Below are 24,585 nucleotides of genomic sequence, written 5' to 3'. Positions count from 1 at the left end.
TTGGTGAGGCTTTGGTCAGTGCCCACCGCATGCCATTCACGGTGGCATGCGGGAAGAGAGGCGTGGGGTCGATTCTGCAGTCCTGTGCCCAGATCCGCCTGGTATCCGGGATAAGGCAACCCTGAGTCGAGGGCGGAGCCGCACATGCATTCCCCTCAGGATGGATGGGCTGGGCGGGTGGCTCCTAGTGTGGTGTTTGTCCTACATGCGTTTCTCTGGGGGTGGCCTGGGGGGTGGCTTCTAGTGTGGTGTTTGTCCTGTTTCTGGGAAGATAAGCCGCTGATTTACATTGTCAGGGTGAGTTCAGCAGCACTCTGTTTTGGGGTTTGTTTTTGTGGGGATATGTATTCTGAAAGATTCTGGGACCCACAAGGAATTTCTGTGTGAGCACTCTGTGAGGGAGGCCTGCTGCCATGGCAGCCATCTGTCTGGGAAGAAGGAAGGCAGTGTTTTGCATGACTCGTTCCCAAGTTTAACTTTCCCTCGGGTAGTGAGTGTGGGGTCCTGCGATTTTATTTTCCTTTCACAGTATTTATAGACCATCTCTCTGTCGTGAAGAAAATCTATTCAGCCCATCCACGAGTTCTGCTCTGAAGAGCAGAGAGTTCTCCAAATCATGTTAGTGTTTGTGGTAAGGTTGCCACATTTCAGTGGTTTGTGGTGCAGCCCAGAGGAACACAGCTCTGAGCCCTCCGGGGCACGAGGCAATGAGGCGTGCAGGCTCTGGTCCGCCTGCCTGGATTCTAGCACTGATCCTCTTTTATCAGAAAAGCCTGCGACTTTGGACTGATTACCCCAAAGTTGTGGTTTTCTCTCAGTAGGGGATACGACTGGTATAGTAGCGTTCTTGCGAAAATTCGGTAAGATCATGCAAAGTTCTTAGCGCAGATGCTGTCATGGGGACGTTGCTGCTGTCCTTTTCCGTTCGCAGGAGCAGAATAACATGTAGTTTGAGTTTCCAGAATGCGTGTCTAGCGTGTCGCTTTGAGTGGAAGGCCTGGCCGGCAGATGCGAATGCCGTCTTCCTGTGTTGTTAGCATTCGGTGCTGTCTCGGAAGTTTGTGGAAGCCATGGCGGAGTACAACGAGGCACAGACTCTGTTTCGGGAGCGGAGCAAGGGCCGCATCCAGCGCCAGCTGGAGATCAGTGAGTAACGGAGACTCTGTCTTTGCTAAAATCATGTTTTTCTCCCTTAAGGTCTCACTTGAAACAACTTTAGTTTCAGAATTCCGTGTCTGTTTTCACCAATGCTGTAAAACCTGAAGACCCCTCACAGCTTCCTGTGCCGTGACTCAGGCACACTGTTCTGATTCTTCAGGAAGCCCTAAGCGGTGGCGTTTACCTTGCCTGTTGCCATTGCTTTCAGAGCTTCGGGGAGGTTGGGAGAGTGCTCAGTCATTTCCTCCTTGAGTGTTTCTGTGTCCTCAGCCCCGTCCTGCCCTAGTTCAGGGGCGTCTTCATGGCTCCCCATAGCTCTCCTTGTCTGTGAGCAGAGGCAGCGGCCTTACTGCCCCAGACTCTTTTCAGGGGTGTCTGTGGGGGCGGTTGGTCATGGCAGTGGAGATGGCGCCTTCCTCTGGGCAGACAGGTCTGTTGCGGGGATGAAGGTTGGTTAGGTTTGCAGACTCCCCATTATGAAAGATTGGGGTTCCCAAGCTCGAGTCCTTAGCTGAGACACAAACCCACTGTAGGGATGTCCCACTGTGGCTGCTCTTCCTCTCCCCAGGAGATCGGGGCTGGGGACAGCCGCTCATAAGCCTCAGGCTGCGTGGCCTGCTGTGCTGTGAGTAGGAAGGCCCTTTGTCCCTGACCTGGGGCCTTGGGAGCCCTGGCGGATCATCGTGTCAGCTCGCAGGTCAGGTGAAGACTCAGGCTCGTCCCCTCAGAGAATGTTGTCGTATGCCCGCCAGGCTGCTTGACCTCATCCTGCCGCTCAGCAAGGCTCCTTATGCTGTAGATTCTCTTTTCCAATGTGTTTGGTTGTGGTCAGTTTCTCTTCTTTGTCTGATCTGCCTTGAGCCTCGTCTGGTGTATGTTTCATCTCAGACGCTATGGTTTCCATCGCTAGAAGTTGCGCCGGGTCTTTCCCATGTTTTCCGTGCTGGTCCCCAGCACACCTGGGACGCGCTTGAGGTAACCTCTCCTGTCTTTATCAGCCAATTCCAGGTTCCATGTCTGCTCTGGTTGGTTGATTTCTTTCCTTTCTGTGACTTGTGTTTTCTTGCTTCTTTGCAAGCCTGGTAAATTTCGAGTGTATGCCAGACATCGTGAAGGTGACTTGGTTGGGTGCTGAGTATTTCTGTGCTTTGTGTTCTGAGTATTTTTGTCAATCTCCTTGGGCTCTGTTTTGGAATATAGTTAAGTCACATGAGCACGGTTTATCCTTTGGGATCTTGCATTTAAAGGGACCAGACCAGTGTTATTTGAGGGTCTGTCATTCCTCACTCCTGCGGCAAGATCCTACTGAGTACCTGCTCTGATGGCCGTGAACCTCGCGGTGCCCTCGTCTGCCTGGGAGCCTGTTCCTTCTGGCATGCCAGCCAGGACTCCAGTGAGAAGTGGAGACTGTGCAGCTCACTGTCTGCATCATCTCTCTCGTCTCTACTCCATCTTGCAAATCCAGTTGCCTTGGCCTCCCCTGCGCTCTGTGCCTTTTGCTTAGGACCTCCCCTGGGTCCCCCGGGGCCCTGCCTGTGGCTGACCAGCAGCAGGCCCACGTGGCTTCTTTGCATCTCTTGGGGATCACTGTGTGTGGCCTGATGCTCAGTGTCTTGGAAATCATTGTTTTGTAGATTTGGGTCAGTTTGTTGTAGTTATTGCAGGTGGCAGGGAAAATGCAGTCCCTGTTACTCCATCCTGGTGGAATTGCTGGCTCAATCATAATGCCAGCCAGGTTGCTTTTCTGTGAAAAAGGTTTTGCAAACCACTTTGACTTCAGGGATCCGTTAGTACTCTTTAAAGTGAAAGTCGTCATTACAAGGCAGCCGGTTACCTGATGCGCTGTGAGGATTTGTGCTCCGGGACTCTGTGGTGGGCGCTGTTCTAGCAGATTCCCCAGCCTGGGGTTGAAGACCCAGCACCGTCTCTCCTGCAGGCATGTCCTGTCTGCACTCCCCACGTGAATCCCGTGGCGTGATCAGATCACCCGAGTCTCTTCTCTCTTTCCCACACTCTTCTGTCTCAGCCCACAGTAGTTCATTCCCAGTGTTTCTTCTCTTACAGTCGTACTCTATCGACTGCAGTAGGGTTTGTGGGAGTGTTTTATAAGCAGGCCAGGCACCATGGCTCACGCCTATAATCCCAGGACTTTGGGAGGCTGAGACTGGTGGATCACCTGAGGTCAGGAGTTGGAGACCAGCCTGACTGACATGGAGAAACCTCATCTCTACTAAAAATACAAAATTAGCTGGGTGTGGTGGCACATGCCTGCAATCCCAGCTACTTGGGAGGCTGAGGCAGGAGAATCGCTTGAACCTGGGAGGCAGGGGTTGCAGTGAGCTGAGATCGCGCCACTGCACTCCAGCCTGAAAAACAAGAATGAAACTCCGTCTCAAAAAAAAAATGTTTTGTAAGCAATGAAGAATCGTATACATGTTGGAAGTTTTTTTTAGTAATTCCTTTAAGTCTGTTAAACTCTAAACCCTCCATGTGTCTGTTCTGAGGCGAGCAGGTCTATGCAAACTTACCCCCAAAGGCTGAGCAAGCTGAGAGGCCAAAAGAGGAGGCTACCATCCAGTTTCTCAGAAAGAAGCATTGAACAGGGACGTATGATCAGGAGCCTCTGAGAGACAGAGACACTGGACCCACACCCGCCCTCCCTCCAGAAAGCGCTCTTTCCATAGCGGGCTTTCAGGGTAGGTCGTGTGCAACCTTCACATCTTTAGACTTTCGGGACAGGACTTGGAACCACAGGTGAGGCTGGAGGAGCATCTGGATGTGAGCTTGTCTGTGCTGCAGGCATTGTCTCCGGACCTCGTTGCAGAATGTCTTGCATGCAGGAGTCAAACTGGTCATCGTGGCAGTTTTGCTTCAGGATGGCATCACTCTGGCCACACAGCAGGTGTCTTCCTGCAGTGGCCTTCTCCAAATCCTTGCACCTAGAACAATTTTTTCCCTTTCTTTCTTCCTTCTGTCAGCCCTGTGGTCAGGCAGTTTCTTACCTTGTATCACAGGGTCTCTTTTCCTCTGTTGTTTGCTTTATTTCTTCAAATGGTGAGTTTTTCTTGTGCCAGGGCATGTTATATAGGTCCACAGTGAATGGCTCTGGAATGGCTGGGACCGTGTGTGTTGCAGAGTGCAGAATTTTTCAGGTTTTAGGAGGATAGTACAATGTAAAGATGTGTGTTATGGATCCCCAGGTAGGGTGTAGGACTGCACCCTCTCATCAGACACACTAGCACAGCTCCCCAGAGAAGTATGAGTAGTCACAATAAACAGGAGAAGATTATAAACAGCCTCGACTCAGTTTAGGTCATATTTTGCCACTCATTGAATTTGGCCCTCAAGCTTAGGAGAAAACCCAGTTTTCACGATGTTTTGGATTTCACAGTTCCAGAAAGGGAATTATGAATGTACACTGCACTTCACACGCCCCAACACCAGGTGCTTTCTCAGACGCAGCAGTGAGCCAGTAGGAAGAGCTCTGTGAGCATGAGACAGCAACAGTCGCTCTTAGTTTCATGTGTGTTTTTTTTGAGAGAGGGTCTCACGCTGTCACCCAGGCTGGAATGCAATGGTGTGATAACCACTTAGTGCGGCCTTGAACTCCTGGACTCAAGGGGTCCTCCCACCTGGGCCTCTCGAGCAGCTGGGACCACAGGAGCACACCACCGTGCCTGGCTAATTTTATTTTTTGTAGAGACCAGGTTTTCACTATGTTGCCCAAGCTGGAATTTCTAGTTTTGATGATTATATTTTACATTGTTTCAAACAGTTTTCATGTTTTTAAAAAAGCAAGGCAAAACTCAGAGTCTCCTTATTGAACTATTTTGAACAGAGTTCTGAACGTTATTTGTATTTTTTGTAGAGATGGGTTCTTGCTGTGTTGCCCAGGCTAATCTCAAACTCCTGGCCTCAAGCAGTCCTTCCACCGTGGCCTCCCAAAGTGCTGGGATTATACATGTGAGCCACCATGTGTGGCCTTAAATAGATTTTTTAATGATTGAGAATTATCTCCCAAAAAACAGTGTAAGGAACAGATTTTGCCATTTACTAACTTATTTTTTCATTAAATGACATCTTAACGTGACTGATAAGTAATTCCCGTAGTATGTGGTGTTTGGCGTATACAGTTAACTTGGTATTTTTAGGTGTGTTTCCACACACAGTCAATTTTAGCACATTTTTATCACCCCAAAAAACCCCACAGCGTCACCTGCCACTCCCCATTTCCTCTTCTCCTAACCCAAGGCAGCGATCATCTGCTCTTCAGCCCTATACATTTTCCCATTTTGGCTGTTTCATATAAATGGACTTACACAGTATGTATTCTTCTGTGACTGACTTCTTTGCCATAACACAGGTTTTCCAAGGTTTAACCATGGGCAGGGCGTGGTGGCTCACGTGTATAATAATCCCAGGATGTTGATTGGGAAGCCAACGCAGGAGGATTGCTGAGGCCAGGAGTTCAAGACCAACTTGACCACATAGTGAGACTCCATCTCTATTAAAAAAATTAAAAAATTAACCAGGCATGGGGTGTGTGCCTGTAATCTCAGTCACTTGGGAGGCTGAGGCAGGAGAATTGCTTGAGCCCAGGAGGTCAAGGCAGCAGTGAGCTGAGATCATACCACTGTACTCCAGTATGGGTGACAGAGACCCTATCTCTACTAAAAAATAAAAAGGGCTGGGCATGGTGGCTTATCCCTGTAGTCCCAGCACTTTGGGAGACCGAGGTGGGCAGATCACTTGAGGTCAGGAGTTTGAGACCAGCCTGGACAAAATGGTGAAACCCCATTTGTACCAAAAAATACAAAACTTAGCCTGGCATGGTGGTGCATGCCTGTAGTCCCTGCTACTCAGGAGTCGGAGGCGTGAGAATTGCTTGAACTCAGGAGGCAGAGGTTGCAGGGAGCCACGATGGTGCCCCTGCACCCCAGCCTAAGCCACAGAGTGAGACCGTGTCTCAGAAAGCAAAACAACGGAACCCACAAGCATCCTTTCTTCCTGTGGCTGCGGACTCCCGTTCAGTCGGGCACCGCGTGGTGGGCATTTGGGCTGTTTCACTTTTTGGCAATCATGAAGAACGCTGCTGTGAACATTCATACCAGATGACCTTTGAATTATGTCAGTTATTCATTTACTTCCATGTTCTGTGGCACAGACCGTGAAAAATAGTAATTGTCAGTTAGGTTTCCAAAAACCTGTGTACATGTTTCTTAGAAGCCATTACACATGTAACTCAAAAGGAACACGTTAACTTCCAAAATGTGGAAGGTGTTCAGGCATCTGACTCTCACTACACAGACTTTATGGATCCACATTTAATACATGCTCCCTTCAGCTTAACCCCCTTTTACACGAGTCAGAGTCGGACTCTTAGCAAAGCCAGTGTGCCAAAACGTTGTTTGCCAGTCTCCCTTCTGCAGTTGCTTCCCACGAATATTAAAACAACATTGTATTGTTCATAAGATTTATAAAGTTTTTCAGAGTGTTTTTAGTTCTTCCTGCTTCTCAGCCTTAGGTTCATTTCTCATTGTCAGTATCTGCTTCAGAAATGGTTAGAAAAACATCGTTGAAAAATGCTGATGACCCAGTTAGTTGTAGTTGCTAACTACGGCCGCGAACAGGCTTGTTTTTAAATTGTGCTGCATTGTGAGTGGGGCTGTGGCTGCGGGTCTTTCAGCTGGAAGAACCACCACAGACAGCGAGCTGGAGGAGATGCTGGAGAGCGGGAAGCCATCCATCTTCACTTCCGACGTGAGTGCGGGCGCGGCCCTGCGGCTCCCTGTCCTCTGTAGACACAGCTTTTTAGAAACCCTTCAGCTTCCATCATAAGTGTATTAATATTCTCTGTTGTTTTTGTTTTTCCAAGATTATATCCGATTCACAAATTACTAGACAAGCTCTCAATGAAATCGAGTCACGTCACAAGGACATCATGAAGCTGGAGACCAGTATCCGAGAGTTGCATGAGATGTTCATGGACATGGCCATGTTTGTGGAGATTCAGGTAGTTACAGCCTCTCTCATTCTCGAAGAGAGGCATCAGCCATTGTAAACTCTTCTTGCGTCCCGCGCTATCCAGTGGGTGTATCTAGGGAAGCTGTAATTTCGGATCCACCAAATTCAAGTTAATTGCGGTGTTATATGGTGATGCTGAAATGCTGGAAGCAGCTTAGACCGTTAACCGGAAGGCACTGGTCCAGTTCATCAAATTATGGGGTGTTCATAGGTCAGACTTTTAGGCAGCCATAGACAATCTAAATTTTGTTCATGGAGAATTCTTACTGAAATATACAGATATTTGTGCTAGAATTAAGAGAAAAGGGAGCTATAAAGATCTTCTGTGTATGTCAGTACATACGTGTAAATACTTACACACATGTGGCATGAGCTCGGCTCCATAAAATAGTATTCACAGAAGGAAAGGCGTATATCAACTCGTATCAATGCAGCGAGACTGTGGGAGTTTTCATCTTCTCTAAAAGTATTCATTTCAGATTTCTACAAGGAGCATATATTACAGTAATAATTAGGAGAACTATCTGAAAGAAGAAACCCCAAGTGGGCATACAATCTGTGGCACAGATGAGAGCTTGTGCCTGTCACATGGGGTTTCCCGTCTGCCGAGTAACACAGGGAATGACAGCAGGTGTGGGAAGGCCCTTCTGAGTTAATGCAATTCTTAAAAAATATCAGACTCCTTTGGGAGGCTGAGGAGGGAGGATTGCTTATCCCCATGAGTTCAAGGCTGTGGTGAGCTATGATCACACCACTGCACTCCAGCCTGGGTGACAGAGTTAGACCCGTCTCAAAAAAAAGTTACGTGCATGTACGTATCTACTTAACTGAGTGTAAAGTATGGGATGGTGTGTATCTGTGAGGCACATGGACATGTTCACACTTGCTCTTTGAATTATTTCCTCTCCTTGTTTTTCAAATGCCACGGAGATAGGGCTGTGTCACTGGCTAGGATTCAGCTGACCACCAGGTGAAGCAGAAGCATTCATACCAAGCTATCCTAAGTGACCGTTTCCTCCCTCCTCCTGAAGCTGCTTTCAGGGTCTACTTTGGCCGGAGTCATTGCCTACGGAGGTTCACATCTGATGGGCTTATTTTCTGGGACTGCCTGGATTGTGTAAAATGGGATAGGAATCCATCCACACACACAGTTGTTCCTGCCTGCTTCACCAACCTTGTTAGGAAACCCTGTTCATTTTGAGGAACTTCAATCGTGAGAATGTGTGTGAAAAACTCAGGCACCGTGCCTGTTTTTTTTTTTTTTTTGAGACAGGGTCTTGCTCTGTTGCCCAGGTTGGAGTGCAGTGGTACAATCTCAGCTCACTGCAACCTCTGCCTCCTAGGCTCAAGCAGTTCTCCTACCATAGCCTCCCAAGTAGCTGGGACCACAGGTATGCACCACCATGCCCAGATGATGTCTGTATTTCCAAGCATTTGCTAGAGGAAACCAACAGCTACACAGAGGGCAGGGATGGGACCATCTTACTGCTTTTTGATTTTGGGGGCCCCGTTGTCATTCATGATATGAGAAGTGGAGTGTGGGGAGTCTGATTACCATCAGCTACTTATTTTCAGGAAGCATTCCAAAGAAAACCAGCTGGACAGGAAGAATGGGAGATGATTTCTGTAATTACGAAAGCTTTTGTAGTACCTTAGACTTCAGTCGTAATTGTTCTATACCAAACGCATTGCATTCAGCTCTGTTAGAAAAATGGCTGTCTCCCTGGCTTTGTTTCACTGGTTCCTTTTAGAAGTCTGTTGGTACTGCATGATATTGACTCATCTGATGCGAGCGTCCGCGTAGTGAAAGCTTGCTTAGTGAGTCTAAGTTTGTGACTGAGTGAGTTAACTGTCCATCATTCTTCAGAACTTTATTCACTGCTGCAGATTCTGTCTGTCTGTGGACAGAAAACCAGGTAATGTGCTTCCTCCCTCACACGTCGCTGAATTCACCTCCGTTTACATTTTGCTTATTCATTTAGTTAACTGAGCATCAGATATAAGCCATGCTCAGTTGACTGATTTAAAGTAGTAGTGACAATTTCCCACTTTGTAGAAAAGATGTCATTCTTTGTACATTGTCTATATCTGTGCATAATGGTAAAATACTCGTTCAACTGAGAGCTGGCTGCCTCCCTTCACCCTGCCCATCTGTCAAAAGTGTCTGCGTGTTAAAGCTATCTCAGAATTGTGTTGAGATGCCTTTAATTATCAGCATGGTTGCCCATTCCTCTTCATTCTTTTTAAAATATAAATTGAATTTTGATTGCTTTGTCCTGGCACACGTGTAATGGCCTCATCTTTTACCTTTCTGTAAATGTCAAAAACCCCTCAGTATCCATTACATGCACATCATGTTACTATAAAGTTTCTTCTGTGGTTATCTTAAAGATACATAATTAAGCCCTTTGAAAATGTCTTCTAAGTTTGAACCTTTTTGTTTTAAGGGGGAAATGATCAACAACATAGAAAGAAACGTCATGAATGCCACAGACTACGTAGAACACGCTAAAGAAGAAACGAAAAAAGCCATCAAATATCAGAGCAAGGCGAGAAGGGTGAGTTCGGCTTGGAAGAATTAAGCTGTTTTTCTCTGCATTTGGTTTCAAGTTGTAATACATTGCTGTAAGCCTACCGAAAAGGTATGCCAGGGAATAATTAATTAAATAAATGTTGTTTTAAAATGGAAATAATTCTTTTTGCTAAAAGTTTAAAACGTTTATTAGATAAATTATTTATAGTGTAAACCCTTTTGTGTTCTAAGTAACCCTAGGGCTGGGTGTGGTGGCTCACACCTGTAATCCCAGCACTTTTTTTTTTGTTTTGAGTTGGAGTTTTGCTCTTGTTGCCCAGGCTAGAGTGCAATGGCGTGATCTTGGCTCACTGCAACCTCCGCCTCCCGGGTTCGAGCGATTCTCCTGCCTCAGCCTTCCAGGTAGCTGGGATGTGCCACCAAGCCTGGCTAATTTTGTATTTTTGGTAGAGACTGGGTTTCACCATGTTAGTCAGGCTGGTCTCCAACTCCTGGCCTCATGTGATCTGCCCGTCTCAGCCTTCCGAAGTGCTGGGATTACAGGCATTTTGGGGGTGAGCCACTGTACCTGGCACCAAATTGTTGGCTACACATTTGATGCAATGAACATTTCATTTTTTATTTAGGTTGTTTGTTAATTCTTGGTTTGGAGGAAAGAAAAAAATTATTTGAGACTGTGGACCTGCAGTCTTACGTAGCACCCACCTGAAGGGCCCTTAAAAGAAGGGAGGCTCTTTCACTTAAGAGGCATAGACTGTGTGTGAAAAAGGGTTCCGGGCGCCCTCTGTGACTGTCCTGCTGCTTGAAACTTCTTCTCCTAACTTAGGCATTTTCTCACAGTGCCTCTGACACTGGAGAGATTGTGGGGTTTCCACATTGTCACCTCCTTTTGCTAACACGCAGAGATGCTAAGGGTGATATGCGATTTCTAAATGAGTTTTAATTTCTTTGAGTCTGAAGAGTGTCATGTGTGAATGAAAGCTCTTCTGAGAAAACTTAGGAAACCACAAAGTTCATTTCTGCTGCGTGACGGGGGTTCCGCGCATCTCACTGTGTGTCCCTGCCTGGCGGGCCCTGGTTGCTTCTCTCCAGTTGGAGAAGGATGAACACCAAGTACGCAGCCCTGCTAGAGGAGTGTTCCCCTCACACTTGAAGGCTCCTGTGGGGTGCAGTGCCTTTCGCCTAGGCTGATGGCTCAGTGTGATGTCAGCAGAAGTTCCGTAAAGAGATATTTTCACCATGTTAGAAAAAGTGGAGTGAGACTGTGTGTGTGGACGCTCCCCAGGCTGCAGGCTCAGCCGGCAGGGCACAGCCTCTGCTTTTCCTGGGTATGTCTGAGCTCGCTCGCTTCTCTGAAATGCCAGATGTGGTTTCTCATGTTATTTCGTTTATTGCTTTAAAAAAATTGGCCCTTAATGTAAGTTGAGGTGAGGAGACACCTATATAAAAGTGCTTCACTTCATTCCAGGTCTGTTCCTTTCCTCCATGACACAAACATGTCAGTCTGGTGCAAAGGATAGTGAAAGTTGATGGGTTTTACAAAGAAGAAAGGTGGTGGGTGTGATCCATTTTCATTCTCCCGCTGCGGACGAGCAAGCCTGGCTCTCTGAGCAAGCCTGGGCTCTGTGCGGGACCTGGAGTGTAAACTGGTCAGCAACCTGGTGCCCGTTTCAGAAATGACACTGTCTTTTGGATTAGATGCCCAATAGTGGAGACCTCCCGGCTTGTCTCCCTTGTGCCCTTGCCGCTCAGGTGCTTTGCTGCTGCCTCCGGCCCAGGTATGGGTCATCCCCACTCCTGGAGTCCTGCATTTATTCCCAGGGAGCTGTGTGGCCCTTGGAGGCCGGGCAACATTTGCAGAAGGGGTTTCTGTGTGGTATGTCAGCAGCAGTGAAAGAGGTAACAGAAGGCTGAGTGCTGAGAATGTAGGACTTCCTGAAGAGGCAGTGGCGCTGTCCGTCACTGAGCTGGAAGGCCCATACCTCTGTGCGTGCGTGAACTAACTGCATGTCTCAGCCATCAGATACGTGGCCCGATAACACGGTTGTGCTGTCCCCATGGATGAAACCTGAAATAACAGTTGCATGGCAGCTTATCTCCAAGAAGTCTGACCTTACTTATTTTTTAATTTTTGAGACAGTCTTACATGATCTCGGCTCACTGCAGTCTCCACCTCCTGGGTTCAAGGGTTCAAGCAGTTCTCCTGCCTCAGCTTCCTGAGTAGCTGGGACTACAGGAATGTGCCACCACGCCCAGCTAATTTTTTTGTATTTTTAGTAGAGATGGGGTTTCACCATGATGGCCAGGATGGTGTTCATTTCCTGACCTTGTGATCCACCCACTTTGGCCTCCCAAAGTGCCGGGATTACAGGCGTGAGCCACTGCATCTGGCTGAAGTCTGACCTTATTAAGTCACTCTCAAGAACTAAAAATCGCCCAACAGGGGTAAGCAGTGTCCTGTAACTTAGCTTCTAAAATGAGTTCTGCTGGGTTGTTTTGCTCTATTTTATTTTATTATTAGTTTTTTGAGACGGAGTCTTGCTCTGTCACCCAGGCTGGAGTATAGTGGTTTGATCCTCACTCTCTGCAACCTCTGCCTCCTGGGTACAAGTGATTCTCCTGCCTCGGCCTCCCAGGTAGCTGGGATTACAGGCACGTGCCACCATTCCCAGCTGATTTTTGTATTTTTGGTAGAGATGGGATTTCACGCTGGCCAGGCTGGTCTGAAACTCCTGACCTCAGGTGATCCACCCGCCTTGGACTCCTGAGGTGCTGGGATTACAGGCTTGAGCCACCATGCTCAGCCAGGTCTTTTTTTTTTTTAATGAAGGATGTCTTTTAGTTGGCAATATGAAATTAACCATGCATTATATAATCAGCTTGCTTTTCTTTGACAGAAAAAGTGGATAATTATTGCTGTGTCAGTGGTTCTGGTTGCCATAATCGCTCTAATTATTGGCTTGTCAGTTGGCAAATGATGGTGTGGATAACTTCAGCGTGTGTGCCTCTCTGCCAGGGTGGGAGTAAGTAACTCATCGACTAATTTACTTATTAACTTTTGCAATTAACCAATAATAGTGTTTGCCTAATTGTAATAGACTTAAAACTAATAAAAGCTTGCCAGCCATGCAGTACAGATAATGCCATCTAGTGATACATCTGCCTGTGTGCGGATTCTAGTCCCCAGCACTGTGTTTACTGAGAGTAAGCATAGGCTGAGTGGTAACTCATGTTTAAACCAAGCCTACCTTCTTATCCAGTTTTTAAAATTTTTGAGACTGGGTCTTTCTCTTCAGTCACCCAGGCTGGAATGCAGTGACGTGATCATGGCTCACTACAGCCTTGACCTCCTGGGCTCAAGCCATCCTCCTGGCTCAGGCTCCCGAGTAGCTGGGATTACAGACGTGCACCACCACACCTGGCTGTTTTTGAAAACAGTTTTCAGTAGAGATGAGATCTCTCTGTATTGCCCAGGCTGGTCTCAAATTCCTGATCTCAAGGGATCCTCCCCTCAGCCTCCCAACACTCTGGGATTATAGATAGGTGAGAGCCACTGTACTCAGCCTGAATCTTTTGTTTTTGATCTAAGGAGGCCATTAGCTCTTTATGTGTAGTGGGTCGTTCATTAAATGTCATGGGAATATCAGTGAAGGGCCAGTTGCGGTGGCTTATGCCTGTAACTCCCAGCACTTTGGGAGGCCGAGGCAGGCAGATCGTGAGGTTAGGAGATCGAGACCATCCTGGCCAGGTGAAGCCCTGTCTCTACTAAAGTATAAAAAATGAGCTGGGCGTGGTGGCGGGCACCTGTAGTCCCAGCTACTCGGGAGACTGAGGCAGGAGAGTTGCCTGAACCTGGGAGGCGGAGGTTGCGGTGAGCCGAGATGGTGAGAGAGTGAGACTCCGTCTCAAGAAAAAAAAAAGAAATATGAGTGAAGAGTAATTCTCAGTTAAAAAGTGTTTAATGTTCTGTCTCCTAAGTGTAAACTTTTAGCGTAATTGCAATTTTGTTGTGGAATTGAGGGAATGGATTAAAGCTGAGGAAAACACCGAAATGAAAACCCTTTGACCGTTTCATTTGGCAGCATATATTCTGTCTAAAATACTTTCTTTACTATTAAAAGGAAAATTAGGGCCGGGCGCAGTGGCTCACGCCTGTAATCCCAGCACTGTGGGAGGCCGAGGCGGGCGGATCACGAGGTCAAGAGATCCAGACCATCCTGATCAACAGGGTGAAACCCCGTCTCTACTGAAAATACAAAAGAAATTAGCCAGGCGTGGTGGCGCTTGCCTGTGGTTCCAGCTACTTGGGAGGTTGAGGCGGAAGAAACACTTGAACCCGGGAGGTGGAGGTTGCAGTGAGCTGAGATTGCACCACTGCACTCCAGCCTGGTCGACAGAGCAAGACTCTGTCTAAAAATAAATAAATACATAAAATAAAAGGAAAATTATGTGTTATATTTAGTTAGCATGCCTGTTAATTCTTAAAGAATTCTGAATATAAAAGATACCAGTTTATTTAATGAATTGTTGTTTTTGCTCACTTCGTGAGTATCACCTTTCCTACACATCAGCTGATTTTGCGGCTTCCCTCTGGTTTCCTCACACATTGGGAGCCATGCTTGCTCTACCCTGAAGCTGGAATGCTATTCGGTGTGTTGAAGTTGGACACAGCAGTTACTTCTCTGTAAATGTTTGTTTTGCATAATCCTATAATCCTTGTGATTAGAAAATTGTGAAATGTCCCCAGATGTCTCGAGTGTGGCAAGTTCATCCCTGATGAATTTATTTTGGGTTATGGAAATAACTGCAGACTTCACAGTCACTCAAGGCTTTTTAAAATATTGAGATACAGCATAAAGGAATCACGAGCATAGTCAAGTTTTACTACTGCTTTTTAATCTTTAAGATTTATTCCTTCAACATGGCAACACCTTGTCTCTACAGAAAAAAAATCCCAAAACTAATTGGTCATGGTGGCATGCTCCTATATTCCCAGCTACTCTGGAGGCCAAGGCAGGAGGATCACCTGAGCCTGGGGAGGCTGAGGCGAGAGTGAGCTAGATCGCACCACTGCACTCTAGCCTGGGTGACAGAGCGAGACTCTGTTTCAAAAAAAGAAAAAAAAAGATTTCTGTCTTAAGGTGAGCATCTGTTATGCTCACCATGTGCAGTTATCCGATGAGAAGCTTTCAAGGTAGTGTTTCCACATTTCTGCAAGCCACAACACCACCCCTGAACTTACTCTGTGACCAGCTCCGGGAAGCTGCGTTTCTTACCATTCCATCGTCAGACTCTTTCACACTGTTTTTATTAGGCAGGATGTTGATGTTTCTTTTCTACTTTTTTCCTCTTAGCTCTGCTGAAAATATTGTACATGTGATTTTTCTTCATTGTTACAGTGCTATTTTTCAATATTTTCATGATTCGAACATGTACTTTCTGGGTTTTTCCTAGTAGCTATAACATGGCTAGTTTAATGTGGTTACACGAAAGATAAGATTACAGTTTTTAGCCTGGACACAGTGAAATGCACTACGTTTCATGAGCGCTAATTGGCGTTGAGGTTGAGGAACAGAAGGCTCCTCTCAGTGTGACCCCTGGGGGGTGGGGCCCGGCTGGCCATTTCACCCTAGTGTCTGTAAATAAGAATGAACACAGAAGGATCCTCATTCATCAAAACAGACCAAAATGAATACCAGCGGTTCTCCTGGCATAGGAAGGCAGTGGTTCATGTCCGGAATTTCACTTTTAAAACATGAACATCGTCTTTCATCCTCTAGCAGTTGGCCTTCCTGGGGCTGGGCGCTGCCTCTCCCTGCAGGGCGTGCCTGGTGCAGCCAGTCAGCTGCAGCATGGGTGGGGCTTCCTGCTTCAGGGAGACAGGCGGAGTCTTATAGAGTGTGGGTGAGAGGGCTGTGGCCCAGGCTTGGAGCTGGACCTCCCAGAGTGTGCTCTCTCCACTCCCGCTGTCACCAGAAGATTAGATGACACCTGAGTCCTGCACCTTAGACTCCATGTAGCTGACAGCCATTCTGAAAGCCAGATGTGGCAGGAAAGGGCACACACACGGTGCACCCAGGCACGTGGCAGGCAGCACAACAGCAGCAGAAGATGAGAGCGCCGGATGTGGAGCTGCCTCCAGGTGGCCTAGCTGCCAGTGTACTCACATGCTGAGCGGGAGGGGTGCGGCCCCCCTCTGCAGGGAGGGAGGCCTCACAGAGCAAAAGGAGACTAGGTTTCTCTAGGAAGGTGCTGAGAGACGGGTAGGAGCACAGTTAGAGGATGAGACGGTGCCTGGGCTTTGCAGGAAATGTGCGTCTTCAGAGCTGGCCAGGCTCAGCAAACAGGAATTCTCAGGTAACAGCACTCATACATTTGGAACTGTAGTTAAAATGATGGATCTCTGCTTTTCAGAAAGAGAACTCAGTCCTACAGCACAGTCCCCACCACCACCTTGTCGTGTCTTCCTTCCTTTCCCTCAGACTAGCTTCCTGGGGACACTCCATTTATTAAGCCAAAGGTGGCCTAGCTTTCCCTTGTGTGAGGATGCTTGTTAATTTGAAAAAGTTAAATGCTGTGCTGTGCCCTGCTTGAAGACTCAATGCAGTAGAAGTATCAATTAATGTCTTGTTGATTTCTTATACATGTTCATCACATTTAAATGTAAAAAATGGATAAGGCCAGGTGCAGTGGCTCATGCCTGTGATCTCAGCACTTTGGGAGGCCGAGGCAGGAGGATCACTTGAGCCCAGGAGTTCGAGACCAACTTGGGCAACATATGAAGATCCTATCTCTTAAAAATATGTGTATTTTAATTAGCCGGGCGTGGTGGTGCATGCCTGTCATCCTAGCTCCTTGGGACACTGAGGTGGGAGGATCGCTTGCGCCCAGGAGGACGTGTTTGCAGTGAGCCCCGTGTCTGTGCCACTGCTCTCCAGCCTGGGCGACAGAGTGATACCTCCTTTCAGAAAAAAAAGGAAAATAGGACTTTTCAGCCAACGAGAAATTCATTTAAAGTTTTAAAAAGATAGGTAATTCATCCAATGAACAGCAGTCCTGGAGTGTGATTAGGATGAAAAGAAAGTACTATTAGGAGCCCGCATGGTACCTTTTCACCCAGGAGCAAACACAGTTGTTGTTTTAATAACACGTATTTTCATTCCTCAGGTATTTTTTACTATTTTTATTTTTCAGATAAACAAGACAGGGTTTCAGTTTGTTGCCCAGTTCGGCCTCAAACTTCTGGGCTCAAGCGGCCCTCCTGCCTTGGCTTCCGGAGTGGCTGGGCTGCAGGTGTGAGCCACTGCACTAGGCTCCTGAGTTACTTTAATTTAATGCGTGTGTTGAACTTCATGCTTTGCCTTTGGAATTTTCCTTCTCTCCTCCTTTCCTGTGACATGGAGGGGTTCTTGTTAATGGATGTATTTTTTAAACTGTCCCGAATCCCAGAAGGATTTAGTTAGCAAATGACATTGTTGGTTTCTTTGATACATTGCAAATTAATGTTTTTCTTTATCTTGCAGAAAATGATGTTCGTTATTATTTGTGTAATTATTTTGCTTGTGATCCTTGGAATTATCCTAGCAACAACATTGTCATAGCAACTACATCCCAAGAGCCATTTCTCCTTGGAGACTCGGAGCACATCTGCAACCAGATCAGCACCCTGTCATTTCGTGAATGAATCTCAGACACTGTAACCCGGCATCGGTGCTGACCTTTAAATGTATGAATTCACAGAAGAAGCACAACCGAACGTCTTGTTGAGTGAAAGCGCCGTAAGCTCCGTGGGTGTGATACATGACCCTGAATGACACACTACAGAATGTGGGCAGTGTGAGACTTCTCTCAGTGGCCTCGAAATAAGGAAATACCGAAAATGTCAATATTAAAAATATTTCAGTGTTACAAATGTGCATGAAGTTTAATTAGGGATCCTTTATGTTATGAAGCTTTTTTTTTTTTTTTTTTTTTTTTTTTTTGAGACAGAGTTTCACTCTTTTGCCCAGGCCAGAGTGGAGTGCAGTAGTGCAGTCTTGGCTCACTGCAACCTGCCTCCCGGGTTCAAGCGATTCTTCTGGCTCAGCCTCCCGAGTAGCTGGGATTATAGGTGCATGCCACTACACCCAGCTAATCTTTTGTACTTTTGTTTTTAGTAGAGATGGGGTTTCACTATGCTGGCCAGGCTGGTCTTGAACTCCTGATCTCTTGATCCACCTGCCTTGGCTTCCCAAAGTGCTGGGATTACAGATGTGAGCCACCGCGCCCAGCCGTTATGAAGCTTTTAGATCTCAGGTCTAAGGCTCCTTTTAACCCCTTCTTCCAGCTAATATGTGCTAATTAAGAAACCTTTTGTACTATGCTGTGTTTATTGTCTGTTTGAAGAAATAATTTTTATCATGTTTTTGTAAGATATCTATAATTTTATGTGTTTATAGATTAATTGTTTAATATATTAGCATCTTAATTTATCCCATTTTTATATCCTGAATGTGGCCTTTTGAGTGAAATAGGAAGCTTCATGGTGTTTGAGCCACCTTTGGCAGTTGTTTACAAAGTGTCCCATTGTCAGAAAACGTTGGTTGCAAAGCCCCTCCAAGCCCCCACAAGTGCCTTCTGTGGATGCTGGTTTATAACGAGTTTAAATGTGCTGGTGGCTCCAGACGAGCCTCAGCCTCAGCTCCACTTCTGAGATAACGACTGTCTCTTTTTCACTACGTGTGAGGTTCGTGTTTCCCAGTTTACACGAGCAAAGTCTGAGTTCAGGGTGGTGATGAGACTGAGGTTCATACTCTCGTGACTCAAGGAAATTATTCCGAGGACATTGAGTAATTCTTAGAAATTTAAACTATTGTACAGATCACATAAATGTTAGTAAGTACCTAATGTTTTGCTGAACTTTAAAAGTTCATTTCCAAAATGTATAGGAATTCACAATTAAACCCTTTCATTGCTTATTCTTTTTTAGAATAATGACTTATTTGTAGACTTGTAAAATGTGTGAACTAGTGAACGAACATCTGTTAAGAGAGCAGTCAAAATTTTAAACGACTATGTGAAGGATGCCCCAAATATCGTTAACTCTTGTTACTGCTGTGTGTGATGGTGTAAGCATGTGACTTTTAACACGTTTGGTTTGAAACTAGTGTAGATATGCCTGACTCCTAACAGTAGGTGTGGAGAATATGGAACAGCTTCTCAGCCAGGTCCGGACTTAACACACTTCCTGATCTCCCTTGTCCTGACATGTCCATTGGATCACCCGCTGATGGTGACAGTGCGCCAGAGTTACAGGGGAAGTCTGCCTCGGACTGTGTCTTTGTTTGGTCTTGAAGTATCCGGTTGTGCGGTGTGCTCACTGATTTGTGGTTACGTTGAAGGTGTGACTCGTCTGGAAGGGTTGTAAGCATTTCAGGATCACGCTGGTGTCCAGAGGACTTCACGCCTCAGTCTAATCACATGCATGTCGGGGGACCTGTCTCTGTTCATGTCCCACTTTTTCTTCAAGTTCCGTCATCTGAGTCCTCTCCTTTTACGACACTGTTTGGTATTTTTCAAGTTAATCTTCTTAGATTTGCAGTATATATATACTGAATTTGTGTTTTTATAGGTGAAGTTATAAACATGCTGTTTGATTTATATTTAGATACTTAAGTCATTTGTCCAACGACATGTGTATATCTAAGCCTCATGCACTGATTTGAAGTCAGTCTTACAAATATATTTACAGATTCACTTGTGACTTTTTAATCAGTTCTTCAAATATTTCGTGTTTACATTAAGTATTTCCAGAGAAGCAAAAAAGTAGTATTCACTTCCTGCCTTGTCATTTCTGGATTTTGGGGAGATATTTTTTTGCATATTCATTAATAAATTGTTCTAAGAAAATTACTCTTATGATGTGTGATGATGTCAGTAATTTGGAAACATTTGGTAATTATTTTTATTTGTATTTTTGAGACACAGTTTTGCTCTTGTCCCCTCGCTGGAGTGCAGTGGCACAATGTCTGCTCACTGCAACCTCTGCTTCCTAGGTTCAAGCCAGTCGCCTGCCTCAGCCTACTGAGGAGCTGGGATTACAGGCGCCTGCCACCATGCCCAGCTAATTTTTGCATTTTTAGTAGAGACGGGGTTTCACCATGTTGACCAGGCTGGTCTCGAACTCCTGACCTCAGGTGCTCTGCCCGCCTCGGCTTCCCAAAGTGCTGGGATGACAGGCGTGAGCCACCGCGTCCTGTGCATTTGTTAGTATTTTATCAGTGTTATATTACAAGCTTCTGTTGTTCGTGGCTCACATGTCAGCATCATGTATTAAGGGACCTACCAGAATTCTTGCTGTTTGTAACAGATACCAGTTCAATGAATTGGGGCTCTGTCTCAGAGTCACTGCGTTTGAATTCTTTTGTCAATTTGACACATTCGCATTAACATTTGTGAATGGGGGGCCCTCCCCCCACCCCCAGGTTCTGAGTTATGTATCCTCTATACTTAATCCTCGTTTAGAGCTTTTCTTATTAAGTAGAATGTATTTACTTCCTCAGCCCTTACTGAATTCTGATCATACTGGAAAGTGACATTCAAAAACCACAATTTTAAAAAGAGAAGATAGAACTGGAGAAAACGAATTCATGCAGCTAGAGCCCTAGATGTTCATTTTAATATCCCATTTCTATATTCCTCCCATAATGAATTTCCTTTCAAATTAGTCTTGACGTGCACATTCAATAATTTATTTTATTTATACTTTTTATTGCCTAAATGACTTTTTTCTGAATTTCTTCAATCTACACTCACATCCTTTCATGAGTTTAAAAAGTGGATTGATCCGAGGTGGAATTGTAACTGGAAAGGTTGCATATCCATCAGAGAGTAGCAGAAAAACCTGGAAAAGCTGCTGGGTTCCCACTCAGCCCCGGGATGGGTAAGGCTGGGTGCCCTACACCGTGGCCAATGCGCAGGCGCCTCCTCCCGCCTCCTGCCCACGCTCCCTGACTCCTGTGCTCTGCTAAACATCAAGGCCAGTGCCCCAGGCGTGGGTCCGTGGCCGCCGGCACCTGCGGAGTTGCCGAGGTTGGCTCCTTATTTTAGCTGCTGTTGTAATTGACACACCACCCCTCACTGTTAACAAAGGCGAGCCCTAAATTTAGGAAAGAACAGACCATACAGGGGCGCACACATCTCTTCAAATGAATAGAAAAAGCAGCCCCTCGCCGCCAGAGCTGAGGAGAAGCCTAATGTGGATTTTTTCCAGTCGGTTTCACATGTAATCGAATGGACCTGGTACCACGCAGCCTTTCGTTAAGTTCTGGTTTTAAGACTCTTAAAATTCGTTTCAGTGTGTGCGGCGTGGGAGGGCGGAGCGTCACACCGGGTCTAAAGGCAAGAACATGTAGGCAAGCAGAGGCAGCAGCCCTCTGGAGCCGGGTCTGCTGTTCCTGGAGTCAGAGGAGCTGTGGAAATGCACGTCTAGCTGTGAATGACTGGCAGGAAGCCGGCGGCCGGATAAGATGCGCACAGCCCGGTTCTGTTTTCCGTTCGAGCAATCGATACATTGGAGGCAGCACGTGGCCCTCTTCTGACTCGCTTTCTTTGAACAAGAGAGTGCGGATTCCTCAGCCCAAGAAAACTAGGCCTTTGGCTTCTTGGCAGGGGGACGTTCCAGAGAGCACAGGGGAGGTCCTGCCTCCCGGGGAGGGGTGACCTGGGCGTCCTGGGGTCTCAGTTCCCTGCCTGTGAAAAAGAGGGATGGAGTTGGAGAATCGCTGGGTGCCTGTCCAGGACGCCAGACTCTGCCTTTTATATGTAAATTCCATCCTTCTCAGGTTCTCTTTGGAGCGCTCTCCCGGGCCGCCTTCTGCCCGCACAGAGCACCCAGCAAGGTGATAGCCCTCCTTTGCATTTCTTTGCAAATTGTACTTTTTAATGCGTCGTTGAGTCTGCTGAAGCAGGTGGCCCTTGGAGTAGACTACAAGACTGGTCCTCAGGCGGGGAGCATGACAGAGTTCTGAAATTGTGGAATTTCCTGAGTACGCACCAGGCTCGGTGTCACGCAGCAAGGCGGGAAGGCTGGGGTTGGTAGCCGGGACAAGCTCAGCTGCAGAGAGTAAGGCAGGCCGGGTTGCCGAAGCCCCGGCGTGGCTCAGGCTGAGGCGGGGGCCAGGGCAGGTCGGGCCCAGGAATGGGAGCCAGGCTCTGCTGGAGGGCAAGGTAAGGGCCTAAGCGGCACGTCCGGGGAGTGGGCGGGCAGCAAGGATTGCGCGGCAGTGATGGGCGTGCGTGGGTGGCGGGAGAGTGGGGCTCTGTGAAGGCCTGGGAGTGAGGCCGTGGAGCACGGGGTGGTGTGGGCAGCGGGCTCTCCAGCTGCTTTCCTCTGTGTCGCCTGGGGAGCTGGGTCTCTTAGGACTCAAAGCCCCCCCTCCCGCAAAGTTCATGTCTACAAGCTGGTGTGGCCATGGGGCCGAGACATGGTTCATGCAGCTCCCAGCGTCCCCTGTATCCTGTGCTCCCACTAGGAATTAGGACCCAGACGCTGAAACACCTAAGTGTAGAGCACCGCCCGGGCGCGTGGGGGCGTGGGGGGCGTGGCGGGGGCGTGGGGGGCGTGGCGGGGGCGTGGCGGGCGTGGCGGGGGCGTGGCGGGGGCGTAGGGGCGTGGCGGGCGGTGTGGGGGGCGTGGCGGGCGCGGGGGCGTAGGGGCGTGGTGGGCGGTGTGGGGGGCGTGGCGGGCGCGGGGGCGTAGGGGCGTGGCGGGCGGTGTGGGGGGCGTGGCGGGCGCGGGGGCGGGGAGGCGCTGCGGGCGTGGGGGACGTGGGGGCCGTGGCGTGCGCGGGGGACGTGGGGGTGGGAGCGCGGGGGTCGGGGGCGCGGGTGCGTGCCCAGTGCGGGGAGGGGGCTTTTTCGCTGGCAGGACAGCAGCAGGCCTGGAGGGAAGTGCTGTCTGCCATCCCGTCGTCGTGTTTGAAAAAGTGCTTTACTGCGGTGTGATCCACGGTACATTCATCCGTCATAACTGTGTCTGATATGATTTTAGTAATATAGAGTTGTGTAACCATCACAACCCTCTTTTTTGAGAACATTGGGCCATCACCCCAAAACTACCGTGACGTCCATTTGCTGTTAATCCCAGCTCCCATCCTGGCGCTCGGCCGCCTTCCCCGCGATGCTTCCTCTCCATCGGTTTGTCTGGACGTTTCCTGAAAGTAGAGTCAGGTGTGACAGTGTTCCGCATCCCGCCTCTTTCACTCAGCAGTGTCACCGAGGCTGTCCCTTTGAGGCATGTGTGGGTACTCGGTCCCCTGGTGCTGCTGAGCGTCCTTCATTGCAGGGGGACGTTTTGTCCCTTCCCCGGCTCACAGACAAGGATCTGTTGCCAGTTTTACTGTGAAGAATAATACTACCGTGAACATCTGTGTACATATGTTTACATGGACCTGTTTTCATTTTCCTTAGTAGTTTTCTGGGAATAGGAATTCTGGGTCATATGTAAATTTATATAATATTTTAAGGAATAACTGCGCTTTCCAAGTGCTATATCATTTTATTTCAAGTAAAGGGGAATGTATAAGGATTCTGGTTTCTCCACATCCTCACCGACTCTTGGTATTGTCTTATGTTTTTAAACCTATCTATGCTAGTGGGTGTGGAGTGGTGTCTCATTTTCCTACCGATGAACAATGTAGACATCTTTTCATGTGTTTATTAGCCATTCATAGATCTTTTAAAGTAAGATATTAACTCACATCTTTTGCACATTTTAAATTTGGCTCTTTTTTGAATTTAATTTTAATTTTAATTTTTTTTTTTTTTTTTTAGAGAGGATGCTCTGTCTCCCAGGCTGGAGTGTAGTGGCACAATCATGGCTCACTGCAGCCTCGACCTTCTGGGCTGAAGTAATCCTCCCATCTCAGCCTCCTGAGTAACTGGGACTACAGGTGTGTGTGTGTGTCACTCTGCCTGGCTGTTTTTAAAATTTTTGTAGAGGTAGGGTCTCACCATGTTGCCCTGGCTGGTCTTGAACTCCTGGGCTCAAGTGATCCTCCTACCCCAGCCTCCTAAAGTGTTGGGATTATAGGCATGAGCCACTGTACCTGGCTTATTTTTGAATTCTTGAAAAACAAAAAGAAACTTAATTTTAAAAAGAACTATTAACCCTTAATAGTTTAAGGTAGAAGGTAAATAAAAAGAACTAAAGAAAACTATATTTAAATAATTAAAATTATAATAAATCAACAGATTCTCAACTATGCAGAAATTACTTTGTGAAAAAAGCCAAACTAAAATTCTAGAGTTGAAAAGTAGTCACCAAAATAAAAACATTCATGTTGAGAAGAGCTCAACATGATAATAGATATCCTGTCCTCCTGCTACTCCCATGGTGTGTATTTTGAGTCCTTTATCTATTCTGGATAAAGTTATTGTCTTATGCAATCTTAAATCTTTTAAAGAAGTTAAGAAAACAAAGGAGAAGGCATCTTTGCAGAGTGTTTTGTGTTAACATGCATGGTTACGATTTCTGGTGCTCTTCATTTCTATCTGCAGTCTCCAATCACTCTCTAAGTAGTTTTCTTTCAGCTGAAGGACTTCCTTTGGTGTCTCTTGCAAGGCGAGTTTGTTAGCAATGCATTCTCTCAGTCTTTCTTAAATCTGGGTATTTCTCAATTTCACCTTCAGTTTGGAAGGATAGTTTTGCTGGATATTGAATTCTGGGTTTGCAGTTTTTTTTTTTTCTTTTCTTTTGGCCCTTGAGGATCTTATACGACCACTCTCCAGCCTCCTCTGTTTCATGCATGAATCTGGCTGGTAATCGTATTGATGCTCCCTTCTATGTCACGAGTCATTTTTCTCTTGCTGCTTTCAAGGTTCTGTCTTGT

The 24,585-nt window shown here is 47.0% G+C and overlaps 1 protein-coding gene across 7 annotated transcripts in view; it reads left to right on the top strand.

The window, feature by feature from the left end:
• STX2 (syntaxin 2) overlaps positions 1-19,603 on the top strand; it is a 57,597-nt gene extending 37,994 nt beyond the window's left edge. Inside the window, exons 6-12 of one of the 7 annotated variants that reach the window (XR_013522222.1) lie at positions 1,038-1,146; positions 6,845-6,918; positions 7,034-7,171; positions 9,050-9,098; positions 9,630-9,740; positions 12,613-12,738; positions 17,239-19,603. Coding sequence is in view for 6 of the 7 variants with exons in the window: in XM_035258198.3 (XP_035114089.1) it covers positions 1,038-1,146; positions 6,845-6,918; positions 7,034-7,171; positions 9,630-9,740; positions 17,300-17,395 (528 nt within the window). In the remaining variant the exon portion in view is untranslated. The remainder of the gene's footprint in view (positions 1-1,037; positions 1,147-6,844; positions 6,919-7,033; positions 7,172-9,049; positions 9,099-9,629; positions 9,741-12,612; positions 12,739-17,238) is intronic. The other 6 variants (XM_035258201.3, XM_035258199.3, XM_054239144.2 and 3 more) reach the window with 6 other exon arrangements.
• The last annotated feature ends 4,982 nt before the right edge of the window (positions 19,604-24,585 follow it).

This window comes from Callithrix jacchus, chromosome 9, assembly GCF_049354715.1.
Source record: "Callithrix jacchus isolate 240 chromosome 9, calJac240_pri, whole genome shotgun sequence".
NCBI classification, from domain to species: Eukaryota; Metazoa; Chordata; class Mammalia; order Primates; family Cebidae; genus Callithrix; species Callithrix jacchus.
The sequence above is the reverse complement of the archived record's forward strand: the minus strand, read 5'-3'. Positions and strand labels throughout refer to the sequence as shown.